The sequence below is a fragment of the Paramisgurnus dabryanus genome, chromosome 6, assembly GCF_030506205.2.
Source record: "Paramisgurnus dabryanus chromosome 6, PD_genome_1.1, whole genome shotgun sequence".
In the NCBI taxonomy this organism is placed as follows: Eukaryota; Metazoa; Chordata; class Actinopteri; order Cypriniformes; family Cobitidae; genus Paramisgurnus; species Paramisgurnus dabryanus.
The window spans coordinates 415,155-431,544 of record NC_133342.1 but is presented as its reverse complement, the minus strand read 5'-3'; the positions used below and the strand labels follow the sequence as shown (position 1 = coordinate 431,544).

Sequence of the window (16,390 nt, the reverse complement as noted above, 5' to 3'; positions counted from 1 at the left end):
GCCTACAGCTATGGAATCTGCAGAACTTTTGTTCCAACATGTCTTCAAATACTTCAGTCTTCCGGAAGACATTGTTTTGGATAGAGGTCCCCAGTTTATCTCAAGAGTGTGGAAGGCATTCTTTAAACTCCTTGATGTGAATGTAAGTCTCTCATCTGGATATTATCCTCAAACCAATGGACAGATGAAACGGAAAATCCAGGAGGTGAGTCACTACAATCATCACCATCTACAATCCGCCCTCTGCCGTCATCAATGTAATACTGGATATTAAATAATCAACTTTAAGTTTATTTATGAAGATTATTTATGGGTGTTGCTAACCCAAATTTGACTCTTAGATGAAACTGTTTACAGATATGCAACTCTCTGTTCTCCTAATCTCTTCATCACAAAGGCTTTGGCACTGTTAGCCTTTAGGCTCATATCACTGAGTATCTGCTGAAATATATGATGTAATGTATACATATTTTGTGGTTCTAAGATTGTAATGTTATATTATTTTAAAGGTCATGGTGTGATGATTAAAAAGGTCTCATTTCTATAAGTCTAAGATAAAATGGATTAAGGTTTTAGAACTTTGGATAGAAGCTGCATTTCTTGTAGAGGTGGGGTTTTGACTTGATATTTCTGGCTAGTTTGACCAGTTGCCAAGATACTCCTGGCTAGTTTGACCAGGTGCTCTTTAGTATCACTTGGCACAAACTGGATTTTGGTAGTTTTCTCAAGCTGTGTATAAAAGGTAGCCTGGAAAACTATTCTGGGAGGCATCCTGTAACCAGGAGCTCCAACACTTTGTGTGTGTATTAAAACATCATGGAAGAAATCTTTAACAAGAATCTTCCTAGACCACTTTGTGTGTCTTTGATTGCCAGGTATGATTTTGACATTGTGCTGATCTTTTTAGTTGTGGATATTTTGATTGATGAATGATTGATTTAGGTGTAACCTGCCTGACAAAATAAATTGTTAACATCTATTCATTTTAAACCTTGTCAAGTCTTTTATTATATTTTATAAATATACCGGAGGGGGGTAGATTAGGAATTACCTCCACTGCAAATATGATTGGAGTTTATACACACCATTTATACACACCACTGATTGGAGGTAATAATGACTCAATCGCAACATAGATGGACCCTCATGTTTTATAGTGTGTTTGGATAAACCTCTGACTTTAAGTTAGAAGGAGAAATGCCTCTACACCCAGCTGTACGGAACTGCCTTAAAGGAGACATATCATGCTAAATTCACTTTCTTGGCTCTTAAATGCATTTTGTTGTATATTTGTAGTGTTTATAAGTACATAAAAGTTGAAATTAGTCTCTTCAGGTGCTTTGTTGATATCTTTATATTCTGTTTTGGTCATATTTTCCAACCGGTTCAGATTTTTCTATTATCTATTACGTTTTTTGAACAATTACGTCACAGTATTTGCAGCGGAACTGCTAAATAAGGACATCGACTTCCAGCCCAACACTACGAGCAATCCGCCATTTTATATTTCTCGCTGCGATATTGTAGTCCAAGCTCAAGGATGCAGAAGTTACGAGAGCGTAAGAAATGTACTCACATCTGTGGGTAAAGTCATTTTTGTGTGCCCGAGGCACTTTAAGGATAACTACTTCACCAATCTCCGCCAGTATAAAGAAGGAATTGCCGATAGACTTCGTCTGATTGAGGGGTCAATTACTTCTTTCTTCGGAGACGACGAGCAGAGCACTTCGGTAAGCAGTTTATAACTTAAAGTAAAAAAGTAAAGTACACGGGTGGTCATGGTTTAGCAGTGCTGTTTCTCACTCCGAAGGCTGCAGCCTGCGGAGATCGCTTTTGGGCATCAAACCTGGTTTAAGTTAACTGAGCATTACATTTGCAAGTCATGAGCATATTACAACAACTTACGATTAACTAAGAATAATAGTAAACTTTATAATTGTTAATATTCTGAAATAAGACCGTTTTGATGACGTATGCAGCCTAGATATGCGACCTCCGGAGGCTGCAGCCTCACACCATTGCGATACCTCCATATGAAGACGTTGTTCTGCAGGTTCGTCGTCTTCATTTTCCTCTCAGTCCGTTTCCGACTCTGGCGCGAACATATAAGGCTGGATGGACAAGTCTTCCGTTGTTGACATTTTGTGAATAACGAGTAAATAAAAAGTTTCTGTGCAGCTAGATAATCGTATCTCTGCTATAAAACTACAAAAATGGCCGAACGGGGTGGAGTTTAACCGAGTGTCACCTCTGCAACCTGGAGAGGGGGCAGGGTATGACGTGCATTTAAAAAGACAGTACCAAAACGAGTTGCTCTCAGATGCACATCAGAAAAGGGGTAGAAAGGGGGCCTGTGGGGCTATAATAATGAGGAATTCAGACCCAAGCATTGCAGTTTCGCTTTACATAGACCACAAATAGATGATTTATATGTAAAAAGGACAGATTTAAAAGCATGATATGTCTGCTTTAAGCACCTCCAGAGATACATTATATTCTCTGTGTGAATGTAATTCATTATAAATAATTAAGAAAATAAAAATATAATAATAATTATATAAATTGTGATCAGCATTAGAATATTTTTGGTATTTTATAAATTGGAGTCAGATTATAATTTAACCACAGAGGTCAAAAAAATACATTTGAAATCTAATAAAGTGAATTATTCTTCAAGAAGCGCTACGGACGGAAAGAACACGTGATCCCTTCACCACGCCATTGGATACCTTTGTTGGGCCGATGGGTGGCGTCTTACATCAACAACAAGCCGATGCCAGACAAGCCCCTACGCCAAACTGCCAGGTGGGAAATAAAGTCTGGTTATCCACACAGAACATCAATCTCCAGTTACCCTGCACAAAGCTGAGTCCTAAGTACAGGGCTGCATTAACAATAGGGCTAGGCGCAGCTAAAGTCCCGGGGCCCAAACAAGTAGGGGGCCCGTGATTGGCTATGAAGCAGATTGACTACTACTAGCCATCTGATTGTCAAAGCCAGGGCCGGCCCTGGGCATAGGTGGAATAGGCAAATGCTAAGGGCGCCGCCGACCCCTTGGGACCCCAAATTATTATTTTTATATGTATATACACATTTAACTATAAATATTTAATTTTGCACAAGAAAAACAACACTTATTAATGAATTATTAGTAGCATAGTATCTCAGGAGATCGTGCTCGTTAAATAGCTCTGTACTGCACTAAGCAGCAGTTTAAAATATAAACCCAGAATTTAGCGAACGTCAAGAACAAGAAAACGAAAACAACAATCAGACCGAGATGCAGAATTTACATAATGTTACACAGACCATGTTTAAATTTCAATGTTTCTGGACAGAAATACCAACTTGTTCACTTTGTTTGGTATTAATAAGCTGCGCATTGCTGGCTGCTTGCCGCAGTGCTGAAGACGCGCTCTGACGGAGTACTGGCACTTACTGCACAGATATTTACGTGCAACCTATTGGAAACTATTATTCGTTATTATATAATTATTATTCTTTATATTACTTTATTATTTCCGCTTAAGAAGAGTTATGGACTTTTTATTTCAATATTTCTCTTTATATAAACAGGCTACTATTATGTACTTAAATCTATAATTTCGTTATTTTACTAACCCAACTAACTCATCCGCGCTTTCCGCTAGGTTGCACGTAAGGGGAAAAGTATTAGCATTTGCCTATTCCTATTCCGCCTATGCCCATGGCCAGCCCTGGCTTTGACAATCAGATGGCTAGTAGTAGCTTTCTTCCCCTTGAGAAGAGTTGTGCACTTTTAAACTTTTTTAAAAAAATATATCTTTACAAAAATATTTTTCTTCTATTTAAAAGCTTTAATTTCTTTATTTTACCAACCCAACTAATGACTCCTTCGCTTTCAAATAGGCTGCACGTAAATATCTGTGCATGTGTGCCACCAGTACTCGGACAGAACGCATCTTGGTGTTCAGCAATGCGGCGAGCAGTCAGCAGTCCAATGTGCAGCTTATACCAGACAAAGTGAACAAGTTGGTATTTCTGGACAGAAACGTTGAAATTTAAACATGATCCGTGTAACGTTATGTAAATCCCGCGTCTCGGTCTGATTGTTGTTTTCATTTTCTTGTTCTTGACGTTCGTTAAATTCTGGGTTTATATTTTAATCTGACACTTCAGTGCAGCGCGGATCAATCGAGTGGCGCATTTTCGTCCTTCTTTTGAGGAGTTCGGCTTCCCATAGTTTACAGTTGCTTTGAAGAACCGGACTCCACTCGTTCACTCTCTCCTGCGTGTTTGTGCACCTCTCATCCTCAAACAAGGTCAGAGCAAGCGTCTTCTTTTTAAAGTTTCTGCTAATATGACAGTTAACAGCAAAAGAGCGCTCACGCATCAATATTTGATTGACAAGACCCCTGACTCGGTGGTTGATTAGTAATATAAAAAGCCGCGCGGCTCTTTTTTTTTTTTAAAGGCAGTGTGTCGTGCCTTGCGTTTCCAAGCGTTTAAAGCGCAATTGACGTGCCCCTTAAAGTGACAGAAGCTGCTAATAAAGCTGTTGTCGCCATTTGTGTCAATAATGTTAATCATTACTGTCATTACATTACTGTTTGGGGTCAGGCGAATCAAACAACAATTACACCCATTAGGTCATTATATAAACAAGCCTTAAAAGTAATGGACCAGAAACCTATAAGATGGCACCATTGCATAATCCTAAGGAAGCATAATATATTGAGTTTTGACAGTTTTTAAAATTATTAACTAATTTTTAAGTGTATAAATAACCTTGTACCAGAAATATTCGCTCAACTAGTAGTGCAACAAAAGGGCGGAATAAGAACTAGAGGCACAATAAGTGGAAACGTCTCGGTTACGGATGTAACCCTCGTTCCCTGAAGGAGGGAACGGAGACGTCACGTCGTGACCGACGAATTGGGAACTCGCTTAGAGAGACCAATCTGCTTCGTATACTACTAAAACGCCAATGAACTTGGCATTGAGATATTTGCATAATGCTGGCGCCGCCCCGCCAGGTGCCTTTATAAGCAGCAGGTGCAAATAGGGAAATTAGCTTCTTTTCGCCGAGAAAGCCGGGAGAAAGTGACCGGTCGATAAACAGCAGGGAGCAGCCCTGTGGCGACGGGACGTGACGTCTCCGTTCCCTCCTTCAGGGAACGAGGGTTACATCCGTAACCGAGACGTTCCCTTTCAGTCGGTCACTACGACGTCACGTCGTGACCGACGAATTGGGAATCCCTACCAAAACGCCACTGAGGGCTGACCTCTTCCAGTGTCTGCGTAAAGCCCTCCGGTTCCACTTAAGGAGAAGGAGAATCAGGTTTTAAGGCAGAAGGCCGGGCACTAGATGTTCCTTTAACCCCACAGTAGTGCCAGCGACTGGGAAGTGCCCTATCTGAGCGGTATAGGGACGCTGCGGAAGCCACCGCCCCGTTAAGGGCTATTGGTGGGCGAAAGTCAACCGTAGTTGAGGTAAAAATGACAGCCGTGGCTGTGTAAGCAAAGCAGTGCTCTGCTAAGGGAAACGTGGGCTGGTAGGATTAACCCCACGGAATAATACTCACAAAGGAACCTGTTGGGACACAATGTGGAGCCCAAGCCAAACACGTAGGTTCGTAAGAATACAGCTAGTGAGAGGCTGACAGCCAATGCTGAGGCTTTGCGTGCAAACCACGTAGAGTCGGAGTACGCGTACGGGGCACAACAAAGCCACGGTTGGGTCTGCCTCCTCCGGGGGCAGCGCTTGCAAGCTCACCACCGATCTCTGAAGGGAGTGGTGGGAACTTTGGGCACGTAGCCTGGTCTGGGTCTCAGTGAGACAGCAGGACCAAACTAAAGGCACGAATCGTCAACAGAGAATGCATGTAAATTCCCTACTCTCTTCACGGAGGCCAATGCTAGCAGGGTCAGAGTTTCATTGACAAAAACTTCAGACTCGCAGACTGCAAAGGCTGAACTGGGGGACCTGAAGGGCTTCAGCACCATGGACAGGTCTTAGGAATAGAGGGAGGGCGCGAGGGGTTTAGCCTGCGAGCGCCTCTTAAAATGTAATAACCAAATCATGCTGGCCAACTGATCTGCCGTTGATAAGTGAGTGAGTGACGAGCAGAAATAGCGGCGATATCAACTTTAATGGTGAAGGGACAGCCTACCATCTAACCTATGTAGAAGATATAAAGCACAATGTTAATGGGGCATTCTCTGGGGTCCTCGCGTTGCAAAGAGCACCAGGTGACGAAAAAGGTTTCATTAAGCGCGTAAGCCCGTCTTGTGGACGGTGCTCGAACCGCGTCGATGGTGTTAGATACCGTTTGCGATAAATCACCTAAACCTTGCGCGCGCTCAACGACCATACATGGAGATCCCACAGGTCAGGGCGCGAGTGCCAAAGTGCCCCCTCCTAGAGAAAGAAAGTCCTTCCTCAGGGGAATCCGCCAGGGAGGGCTGTCGCGAGGTGCATTAACTATGAAAACCAATTCCCAGTCGTCCAGTACAGACGATTAATAAAAAGGCTCTCTAAAAAGGCACAGTGTCTGCGCGATAAAGCTCACTGAAAGGAATGCGTATTACGCATCCCCCGCGGCCAGCTGTGTGGCAACGTATCCACGCCGAGGCTGCCCTCGGTTAGTGAATAAAATTAAGCGACAGTGGGTATCGTCCGGCGACGCAAACAGATCCATCTACGCACGACCGAACTTCTTCCAAATTAGCTGGACCGTCCGGGGGTGGAGTCGCCATTCGCCGGGGGCGCAGCTCGGGAGCGTGTCTGCCGCTGAATTGAGCGACCCGGGATGAAAATGGCACGAAGGGACCTCAGATGCTTCTGACTCCAAAAGAGGAGATGACGAGCGAGATGCGACAGGTGACGAGAGCGCAAAACCGCCTTAACGGTAAATAACGCAACAGTCGCAATGTTATCGGTGTCGGCTAATACATCCTTCCCTCGCATCTCCATAGCGGAGCGTACAAGTCCCAGATATACAGCGCACCGCTCGCGGCAGTTGGGGTGCTATGCACACCCCTGAGACTGCAAGCCCGTCATACGTGGCTGATCATCCCGTGCTGAGGGCCTTGCAATATACAGAATGCCAGGAGACCCCTCAGGGGCATATCTTCTATCGGAAATGCCGGGTCTACCACGTGGAAAAATTGAAATGACACGCAGGTGTAATGTTTACACGGTGTATGTCGGTGTGCCACGCTCTCCTCGAGACTCGATCGTAAGCCAACGCTGAAGCGGTCTCATATGAAGCAGCTCGGGCGGTGTCACAGCCGCAGCATGCTGTCATATGTCCAGGAGCTTCTGAAATTGTTTCAGAGGGACCGCGTACTTCCCTCGAATTAAACCGAGGCAAGTCAGAACTGACTGGTTGCGCGCTCTTGTAAAACACGCCAATTAGTCGATCGAGTCTTATTTCCATACTGAGAAAAAGGATCCTCTGCACGGGGCAAAGTTGCTCTTTCCCAGCCGACCTGAAGACTTAAACGAGCGAGATGCCGAAGCATTAACTCTCTGTGTTTGCGCACGTCTGCCAAGAACGGGCTATTATAAGTCGACGTAGCTAAAAGCAGAATGCGAACAACGCTCTCTCTCTGACATTTTAATGCCGTGACTATGGAGACACGGAGAGAGAGAGACAGCTCGAATGGTGTACTTAGTATTAATATGCCCACCCCACGACGCAGAGCGAAAAAACGGTCTAAAGCGAGGGGAGATGGACACATAAAGTACACGTCTTACAGGTCTAAGGCTGCAAACCGATCTGAATATTGAAATACGAGCCTCGGCGTTATCATCCAAAAAGAACACCTTCGTAGAGCCGGTGCGTAAATCAAATCGATCATAACCCGCCGCATATTTTGGGTACTATGAGATAAAGGCTGGAAAAACCCTATCATCATCATCTCGGTAAGAGGGACCGGCTCGAACATCCTTCGCCAACAGGATATCGACTTTTGCACGCAGTACATGTGCATCGGACGCTTTCACCACAGTGAAACGAAAGCCCGAATTTTGGGGTGTGCCGGATTCGTAACCGAGGCGGATCGTGCGTAAAACCCAACGAAACGGGCTGGGAACTGAAGCCAAGCACCCAGGCACCGTACGAGGAGAAATAACGACACTACCGAAGTACCCGCGGTGGGGCAGCGAAGCGAGACAGGTGGGACTGTCGGTGCGTCTGCTGTGACAGGATAAACATCTACAGTATGTGTGTGTGACACTGACCTGAGCCCGCTGAGGGTAACGGTCGTCTGGTCTCCTCTACGGAGAGCGCAGACTCCGATGAGGGTGCTGGTGGTCCGGTCTCCTCAGCGGAGAGCTCGGACTCCTCAGGTCACCCGCTGGCGATAGAGGAGAGGTAGGGGAGCTGGTGTGTACCCGCTCACGGCTCTCTCGATCCTCCGGAGACCTAGAGAGGGAAGAGGAATGCACTCTTATGTGTGGTTAAGTGGGTACCGGCCGAACAGCCGGTGGAACATATGCAAACCAAGGATTTTCCACCCGACCCTCTATCGGGGGAAGGAGCTCCATCTCCTGAAGAGTGATCCTCTGCCAATCCGAGTCGCCCTTCACTGGCCACTTAAACTCCCGAATTTCACGGGAAGCGGCTAAGCGGGCGGGGCGAGCTGCTGACGACCAGTTCCCCTGCGCTGCCGAGATGGGGTCCGAGGAGGGGAACGGAGGTGGTCGCCGCAGGACGCCGACGGCGAGAGGCAGACTGAGGAGCCGGCGTGGTGGACCAAGGCAGCTCTCTTCCGCCGGGGCATGACCTAGGAGATCGCCTCAGTCTGCGCAGCGGAGCTGTACGACTCCTCTGGCTCGCCGAAGAGGCCGGTCTGTGAGACAGGAGCATTCAAGTTGTTCTCGTCTGCGTCCGTCATGTCAGCCAGACATAGCCAAAGGTGGCGATCTTGGACCACTGTGGTGGACATCGCACGACTGAAGGTCGCGGGCTCCCTCGTAAATCCTTGGTGAGCCTGCAGCAACGTTATTGCGTGCAGGGCCGAAGCCGCCTCTCCGGCATGCCTGATGGGCAGCGTCCGTAACCGGACGACTGTCTACAAACACGGGAGGGAAGGGTTGGGTGGGCCCTCCAGGAACGCATCCCGCTCCACTGAAGGGGTCCCCGCCCTTAGAGGCTCCGTTGGTGAGGGAGGTGAGGGGTGAAAGCTGAACGGCCGGACGGCCGCAAATCACGTCAGCTCTTCGTGCCGTCGGGGAAGAAAGGCACAGTAGGAGAGGACCGAGAGGCCCGAGCAGCTCCGAAGTACCAATCATGTGGGCGGGACGGTTCGGGCGGAGAGGGGTTAACCTTTCCAACTCTACCGTCTCCGCCGCTCGAGCGGGCACGGCCGCCATCTCCGGAACGACTCTGCCTCGGAGGAAAAATGGACACCCCTCTGATGCTGCAGAAGTGACGGGACCAGAAGGAGGTCTAATGGATTCGACAGACATCGTAGAACATGACTCTGCAGTCTCCATCGGAGCCTCAACCGGCTGAGGATGAGAAGGCCGGTAGGTGGAGGACCCTCCGTCCTACTCAGCGTAGTGACGCGAAGGGCGCCCTGCGAGTGCTTGACAGCCGCACCATGGCGGCGTCAGCACTGCAAAGGCGCGGACAGCGTTCCCGTAGAAACGACAGCCGTCTCCGCAATCCAAGAGGGTTATGCTCTCACAGAGAGAACAGAAACTCTCCACGAACGCAGCCCCGGAGTGCTCGATGCCTGAGCACGAAGACAGCGCTCGTGACCGTCACTGGAACCCTTATACTTCTCGCATCCAAGATCGCACGGGCGAAAAGCTATCCTGAAAAGGACGCTGATCGCCGCATATACGAGAGAGTGGCTGCCTTTAAAAAGACACAGAGCTCTCTCGTATCACTCTTTTAGGGAAATTCACTCAGATGCTTAGTTGATGAGCGCACAGGAAGGCAACGCACACACTAAACTCAAAACAATAAACAGGTGTAGAGCCGTGGAATTAAGCGAAGCGTCCGCTGTGGTACTGCTAGTCCAACCAACTTCAGCAATCAAATCCCAACAGAGTTAAGTAGCTTCTCAGTAGCAGATAAAGCCGGCTTTCGAAGCGAAAAAGCTAATTTCCCTATTTGCACCTGCTGCTTATAAAGGCACCTGGCGGGGCGGCGCCAGCATTATGCAAATATCTCAATGCCAAGTTCATTGGCGTTTTAGTAGTATACGAAGCAGATTGGTCTCTCTAAGCGAGTTCCCAATTCGTCGGTCACGACGTGACGTCGTAGTGACCGACTGAAAGGGAACTGTATAGTCGCAAAACGTAGAACAACATTTGATCAGACATCACTTTTAGGATAAAATGGTGGAATGCTTTACCATCAGAAATTAAAACACTGAAATGACTCAAGGTTTTTAATACACATTTAAAGCAATGGCTAAAACTGAAACTGGTTATACAGGCTACAACTCAATGTATTTGTATGTTAAATTTGTTTAGATTCTGTTTTATAGTGACTACTACATCTATTTAAACCCACATCTTATTTTATGTATTTGATGTATTTATTGTATATATTTTAATATCTATAAATGTGTTTCAATACTCTGTAATCTCTGTTTTAACCTTACAAGCCTAACCAGGGACAGGGGTTACAAATTAGTCTTGCTATAAACCTGTATGCATGGCATCTACTTTTTATTTTTTATAAAGCAATGTTTTATGCATTTGTCCCTGTCAAATAAACATTAAATAAATATAAATAAATAAATAAATAAATGAAACATCAGAAATAAAGTAATTTACTGCCATTGACTGAATCACTTTTGTAAAATAAATAAGAATGAATGTTGAATTTATAGTGAAAGATATGTACTGTATATTTGATTACTTTACACAATATAATATTATTCAGTGCTTTAAGTTTTTCAAGTAGGTCGATTTCTTGTGTGCCTTTGTTCTATTGTTATTTGTAACTCTTGTCATCAGTAAGCTTGAGATTATTTTCTTAAGTGACTATTATTTTTTGTGATATGGAAATTGGTCAAAAGAATTCAGAAATTTTAGTGGCATTACATTTCCATATGATAAAATTCTTATTAAAAGTAATATAACTTGACTGTGAAGTACATTATTGTTAGATAAAAATGACTCGTATAATGATATAACATTTAGCTCATCGCCCACCCCTATATTCGCTATTAGCAAACCATGTTTACAGGTTAGTGTTAATAACATCTTTTTTCGTGCAACTGTTATTCTGAATTATTCTAGATTATATTTATGTAAAACAACTTCAGCAGTGTTTTAGAAAAATGTGTTCTCTCTGTAGTTGGTGATCTAAAGTGGCCATTGTCCAATCACACATCACAGCAACCGTTACTATGCGAGCACCTCTGACAAACATTCACGCCCGCAGCGTTTGTGAGCGGTGCATACAATGGATAAAACAGTGTGGACTGCCCCATACAATGGATAAAACATTGTGGACTGCCCCATTCAGTTAAATGTGTCGAACATTTACGAAGCATAAATACGTCTGCACAAAGGTAAGGCTTACAACTAACTAGTTACAGTGTGGTCTAGATCTACTAACTAGAGGCAAGAACACAAATTGGACCAAAGTTATGATTACCATGAATATAATTGCCAGAATGTTAACCTACTCTCTATGCTAAATTTAATGAGTTATTTTGCCAACATTAGTTAACATGTAAGCTAACGCTAGCTACATTAGCTGCAGTTGTGTTGGGACTTTCAGCTCCCCAACTTTATTTTTCGTCAGTTTACGACAAAGTCGAACATAGCGCCCTTAACAATCAACTTTAAATAATTTGTTTTTATCTTTCATGTAGCATTTTATGAACGGAAAACATACCCCTGAGTTTCCCAATCCCGTAAATGCTGTGCAATTTTATTATATTATACATTTTATTTATTATATTATCTGTCCTGCAACTTTTAAGACAAAACAATTTCCTATTTGTGAAATCTGAGTATCACCATAAATAAAACATTATGATTCTCAAAACGGCTATCCTCAAAACAACAGACAGAGAAATGTTAGCTAGCTTTGAATGGCTTTGAAACACACGTAGGTTTAGCTAGCCTACATGCCCTTGTATTTTAACAAAATAGCTACTCGCAATAGACATTAATAGATACCATATGAAAGATAACTTACTCGGCAGTGCAAGAGCATGACTGGTCCACAAGGCTGTGCTGGTTGCATTTGAGTTACAGGTCATGTGGTTTCTCATTTTTTGCGTGAGACCGGTAAGCATTAGCCGCGATAGTAGTCGTGTCTCCTTCATTGCGTATTTTTATATTTTGAATATATCCCTCCACTGCATACTGTAACCCCTTTTGCCTCGATCTGGAGGAAATCGCGGAGGTATTGCTCCAAAAAATGTCACTGACACGCACATGTATATCGCTTTCCGTCATGGCAATCTGTCGCGCTGGTCATTTGTTTGTCGGAAGTAGCAACAGTAACTAAGGGCGGCGGGGCTCGGCGAAAGGCTAATTAAGGAGGTCAATCCATTAACCTTTCAACTCCAACTCCCAGCACACTACCGGATCCATCCAGTCTTCCATGTATCCCAGTTAAAACCCTTCCACTCACCTGTCACCTCTTCTGTTTCCTCCACAGGACCTGGTGAAGAAGCCCCCCCTCTCGATGAGGATGGAACCACCGTCAGCGTCAGGCAACTCTTGGACTCCAGACGTCGAGATGGCCGGCTTGAATACCTTGTGGATTGGGAAGGGTTCGGGCCAGAAGAACAAACTTGGGTTCCTCATGATGACATCCTCAACCCAGACCTCCTTAGAGAATTCCATCAGGCCTATCCTGACAAACCAGCCCCCAGACCCAGAGGCCGGCCTCCCCGGCGTCCAGAACCACAGAGGTCCTCAGGGAGCAGACCCCCAGGGGGGTACTCTCACGGATTTGCCATGTCCTTCCACTCACACCCCTCAGTTTCACCGATCACAATCACTTGGGTTTTGATTTGCTGCACCTGTCACCCCTCATCAAGACTGCCCTATTTATACCAGCCACAAACACACAGACACTGTCCGGTCTCGTCGAACGCTAACCAAGTGTTACGCTTCTGATATGTACCTGACACACTACCTTTCTGTATCTTTCAGGGTTCCCTGATCTTCGTCATCGTCATTGTTGGAATTTCCCCCATCAGTGTGTCTTTGTGACTGTGGCTCACCCCTGGATTCCCTCCCGATTACCATCACTATTTACCATTAATTTACATTATCAATAAACTCTGTTCAGTTTTATCTACATCTGTCTCCATTGTCTTCTGTCCACTGACATTGGCTGATTATGCGTTAAATCATGCGATCGTGTAATCGCATTTTTCTGGACGGACTATATGTGTGGAAAAAATCAAATTTCAATCACGCATCACGGAGTCTGTGGCCAGCCTTATACACGCTCCACCCATGCTGCCGAAGCTGAACATTATCCAAAACTCCATTTCTCAGAAGAGTGTAAATTTGGGAGCTTGCATCCACTCCTTCCTTCTCAAATGCCTTGAAAATGTTGTTGTTTGCACAGTTTCAAATCACCAGGACCAAAAAGATATTTAAAGAGTTGCCTATACACACGCTATTCGCTGCTTCTCAATGGTTTTGAAACTTTTTCTAGAGCGACTTCGTTGTACGTGGGTCATGTGACATATAAAGTATTTATTTTGCATGTATTTAAAAGATTCTACAGTGTAATTCTATTCAAAGTTTTACAATATTACCAATCATTTGTGCACCATGGGTTGGGGGATGGTGCAATTTTTGTTGGGTCAGACCCATTTGGTAGCGAGGGGGGGGGGGTTGAGAGAGCTACGTGGAGCTACATAGAAAATATGCACTGAACAATCCACTTTGAAATTTCACAAAATTTGAGTGACCCTCCCTATAGACAAAACAAAAGTTGTATGACCCTACCCTCAACAAAGAAAAAAAGATATGACCCTCCCCTATTTTCATCCGGTGGCCCCCTTCCATAAATACCGGACTGTATTTTCAGTGATGCTGTTATGGTCTGCTGGACACATACTCAATATAGATGTAATTTGATAAAACACTTACTTTTCCCAGTAATTTGGTGACCCCCTTTCAGTGTTTTCACAGCACTCTCTGCAAAGATGTATTCACAGAAACGCCCTGTGGCCTCCAGGAAAGCTGGTTCAAGGTCCTGCTCTTCTAGGCTCTCTAAAAACTTCATGTTTTCCACTGAGGCTGGAGATAGGAAAACGAAACACTTCTGGGAAGGGAAATAACTCCGGATACATTCACGAGGCAGGTTGTAGTCACTGATGGTTTTGCTTCTACCTGAAATTTTTTTTTTTCAGAAGACAACTCTTAATAAATCAATGGCATTAAACTAAATTGGTCATCTATAGCACAAACAGGATATACTGGTATATAATGTGTGTGATGAAGCATTTCAGACTAACATCCATCACTTCTTATAGGACTAGTCTATTGGATTTGCCTCAAAGCACAACAGCATTTTGTGGGTGAAAAGATGATACTGCCTGACATACCTTTTTTTAAAGTCAGGGCAAAGTCGAGGTATTCATCCTCTGTCACTTGCTTTCCAGCAATTTCTAATTCCAAGGTGAAATCCCTCACACACCAGACAAATGATGGGAAAAAGCACACAAAATTATAATCCTCCTCGCCTGCCACATCATCTTCTTCTGATGGAGATGATGGGGATTTGATCTTGATTCGCTCCGCGAGTTCAGTAATATAGCTAAAGCACATTGAGGAATAACAGCATTTTGTAAGTGTGTGTGTGTGTGTGTGTGTGTGTGTGTGTGTGTGTGTGTGTGTCTGTAAAAGAGGAAGAGGTTCATGTAAGATGATAAAGGATACTGGAGCTTTTGCACTGCATCATTATCAATGGTTCCTCTGCTGTTGTACACCAGGGTGCTGCTGAGCAAAACCGCCAGACAGAAGATCCAGCTGTCATTCTTAGAGTCTCCCTGAAACAAACAACTCTTGTGTCTTCTCATGTGTATATTATATTATCTTTAAGTTAGTGGCCTTATATTTACACATCTAATAATTTTAAAAATTAACTACAGTTATTCAGATTGTTGTAATAGATGTTTTTCAATAGCCTCACAGAAAAATCTGAGATGTTCACTGTAAAAAATGCAGCACGAAGTTAAGAAAACTTGTGGCAAGTCAATTCAACCTTCTGTCATAAGTTTTGACTTATAATCATTTCTTTCAGTGCACCTTGTCTATGTCACCCAGTCCCTCTGTGTCCAGCAGCACCAGAGTCTGTCCTGTTATAGAAGGGTGAGGGATGCACCACATCCAGATACCTTTGGTCTTCGACTCAATGGTGTTGCCAAGAGCAAAGCCTGAGAAATTTGAATTTTTTTATTTCTCATATTTTCTCATATTTCTCTTTCCTTATATCATACAGATAGTTTCTGCAGGAGTTGTCTCACCTAACTGTTGTCCTGCAAGGCGGTTCATAAGGTAAGACTTCCCAGTACGGTACAGTCCCACTACAGACACCACCACCACTGGTTCATTGATTCCATCCAGAATGTCTTTGGCCTCTTTTATCACATGAAACTTTCCATTTTCATCACTTTCAATCAAACATACTGGTCCTGACATCATGACTCTGTGCAAAAGAGAAATAAAGAAGATGACACAAACATAACAATCCAGCACATGCCAATAACAAAACCAAATAGAATCACATTCACAGTAAAGTGCAACAATGTCTTGTACTGGATTTAAATACAATGACACACCAAGTCTACAGTATTCATAGATCACACAGCAACACTGGGGAAAAAGAAAGCAACATTTAATTGTTCAGTAGAAGCAGATTTTTATTATGACAGTCTGAAGAATGTTAACTATATTTTTAAAACATTGACAATCAGTTGTTTTTATAGAGATTAAGAGATTTTATCTCACCATTAAACACACTATACATAGATTTAGACTGCATTGCTCTGCCTTTATGTATTTGAAATTTACAAAGAAGACAATTAAAGCAACAGTAAAGTTATCAAAACTAACAAATCAGATCAAGTCGACTGAGCTTGTTAAATCGGTGTCAGAGCCATCATACCCAGGTTTGTTAATAAAATATAAAGAAAATCAATCCAGTTTCAGTCAGTGTGTTTCTATGTTCATTTAAGTGTCCAAAACACAAAAGAAATTAAAAGCTGAAAATATGTTATTAGGCCTTTACACCGCAGGTGTGCATTATTTTCAAATAATTCAAAGGACCGGAGTCGATTATTCCTCTTATACCACCGTTACCACAAACATTGCTCTGTTTCCTATTTTTAAGACATTTAAAGGTTAGGTGTGCAGTTTACAGAAAAAAATCAACACTTATGGAACATTTCTTAGCCA

General features: G+C 43.8%; 1 protein-coding gene across 1 annotated transcript in view; it reads right to left on the bottom strand.

Moving 5' to 3' along the window:
* Positions 1-15,636, bottom strand: part of LOC135747714 (guanylate-binding protein 4-like) — a 54,960-nt gene extending 39,324 nt beyond the window's left edge. The window contains exons 1-5 of the mRNA XM_065265986.2: positions 15,460-15,636; positions 15,242-15,369; positions 14,873-14,982; positions 14,539-14,750; positions 14,081-14,323 (exon numbers count right to left, since the gene is read on the bottom strand). Of these exons, the coding sequence (XP_065122058.2) occupies positions 14,081-14,323; positions 14,539-14,750; positions 14,873-14,982; positions 15,242-15,369; positions 15,460-15,634 (868 nt within the window). The 5' untranslated portion in view covers positions 15,635-15,636. The remainder of the gene's footprint in view (positions 1-14,080; positions 14,324-14,538; positions 14,751-14,872; positions 14,983-15,241; positions 15,370-15,459) is intronic.
* Between the last annotated feature and the right edge of the window lie 754 nt (positions 15,637-16,390).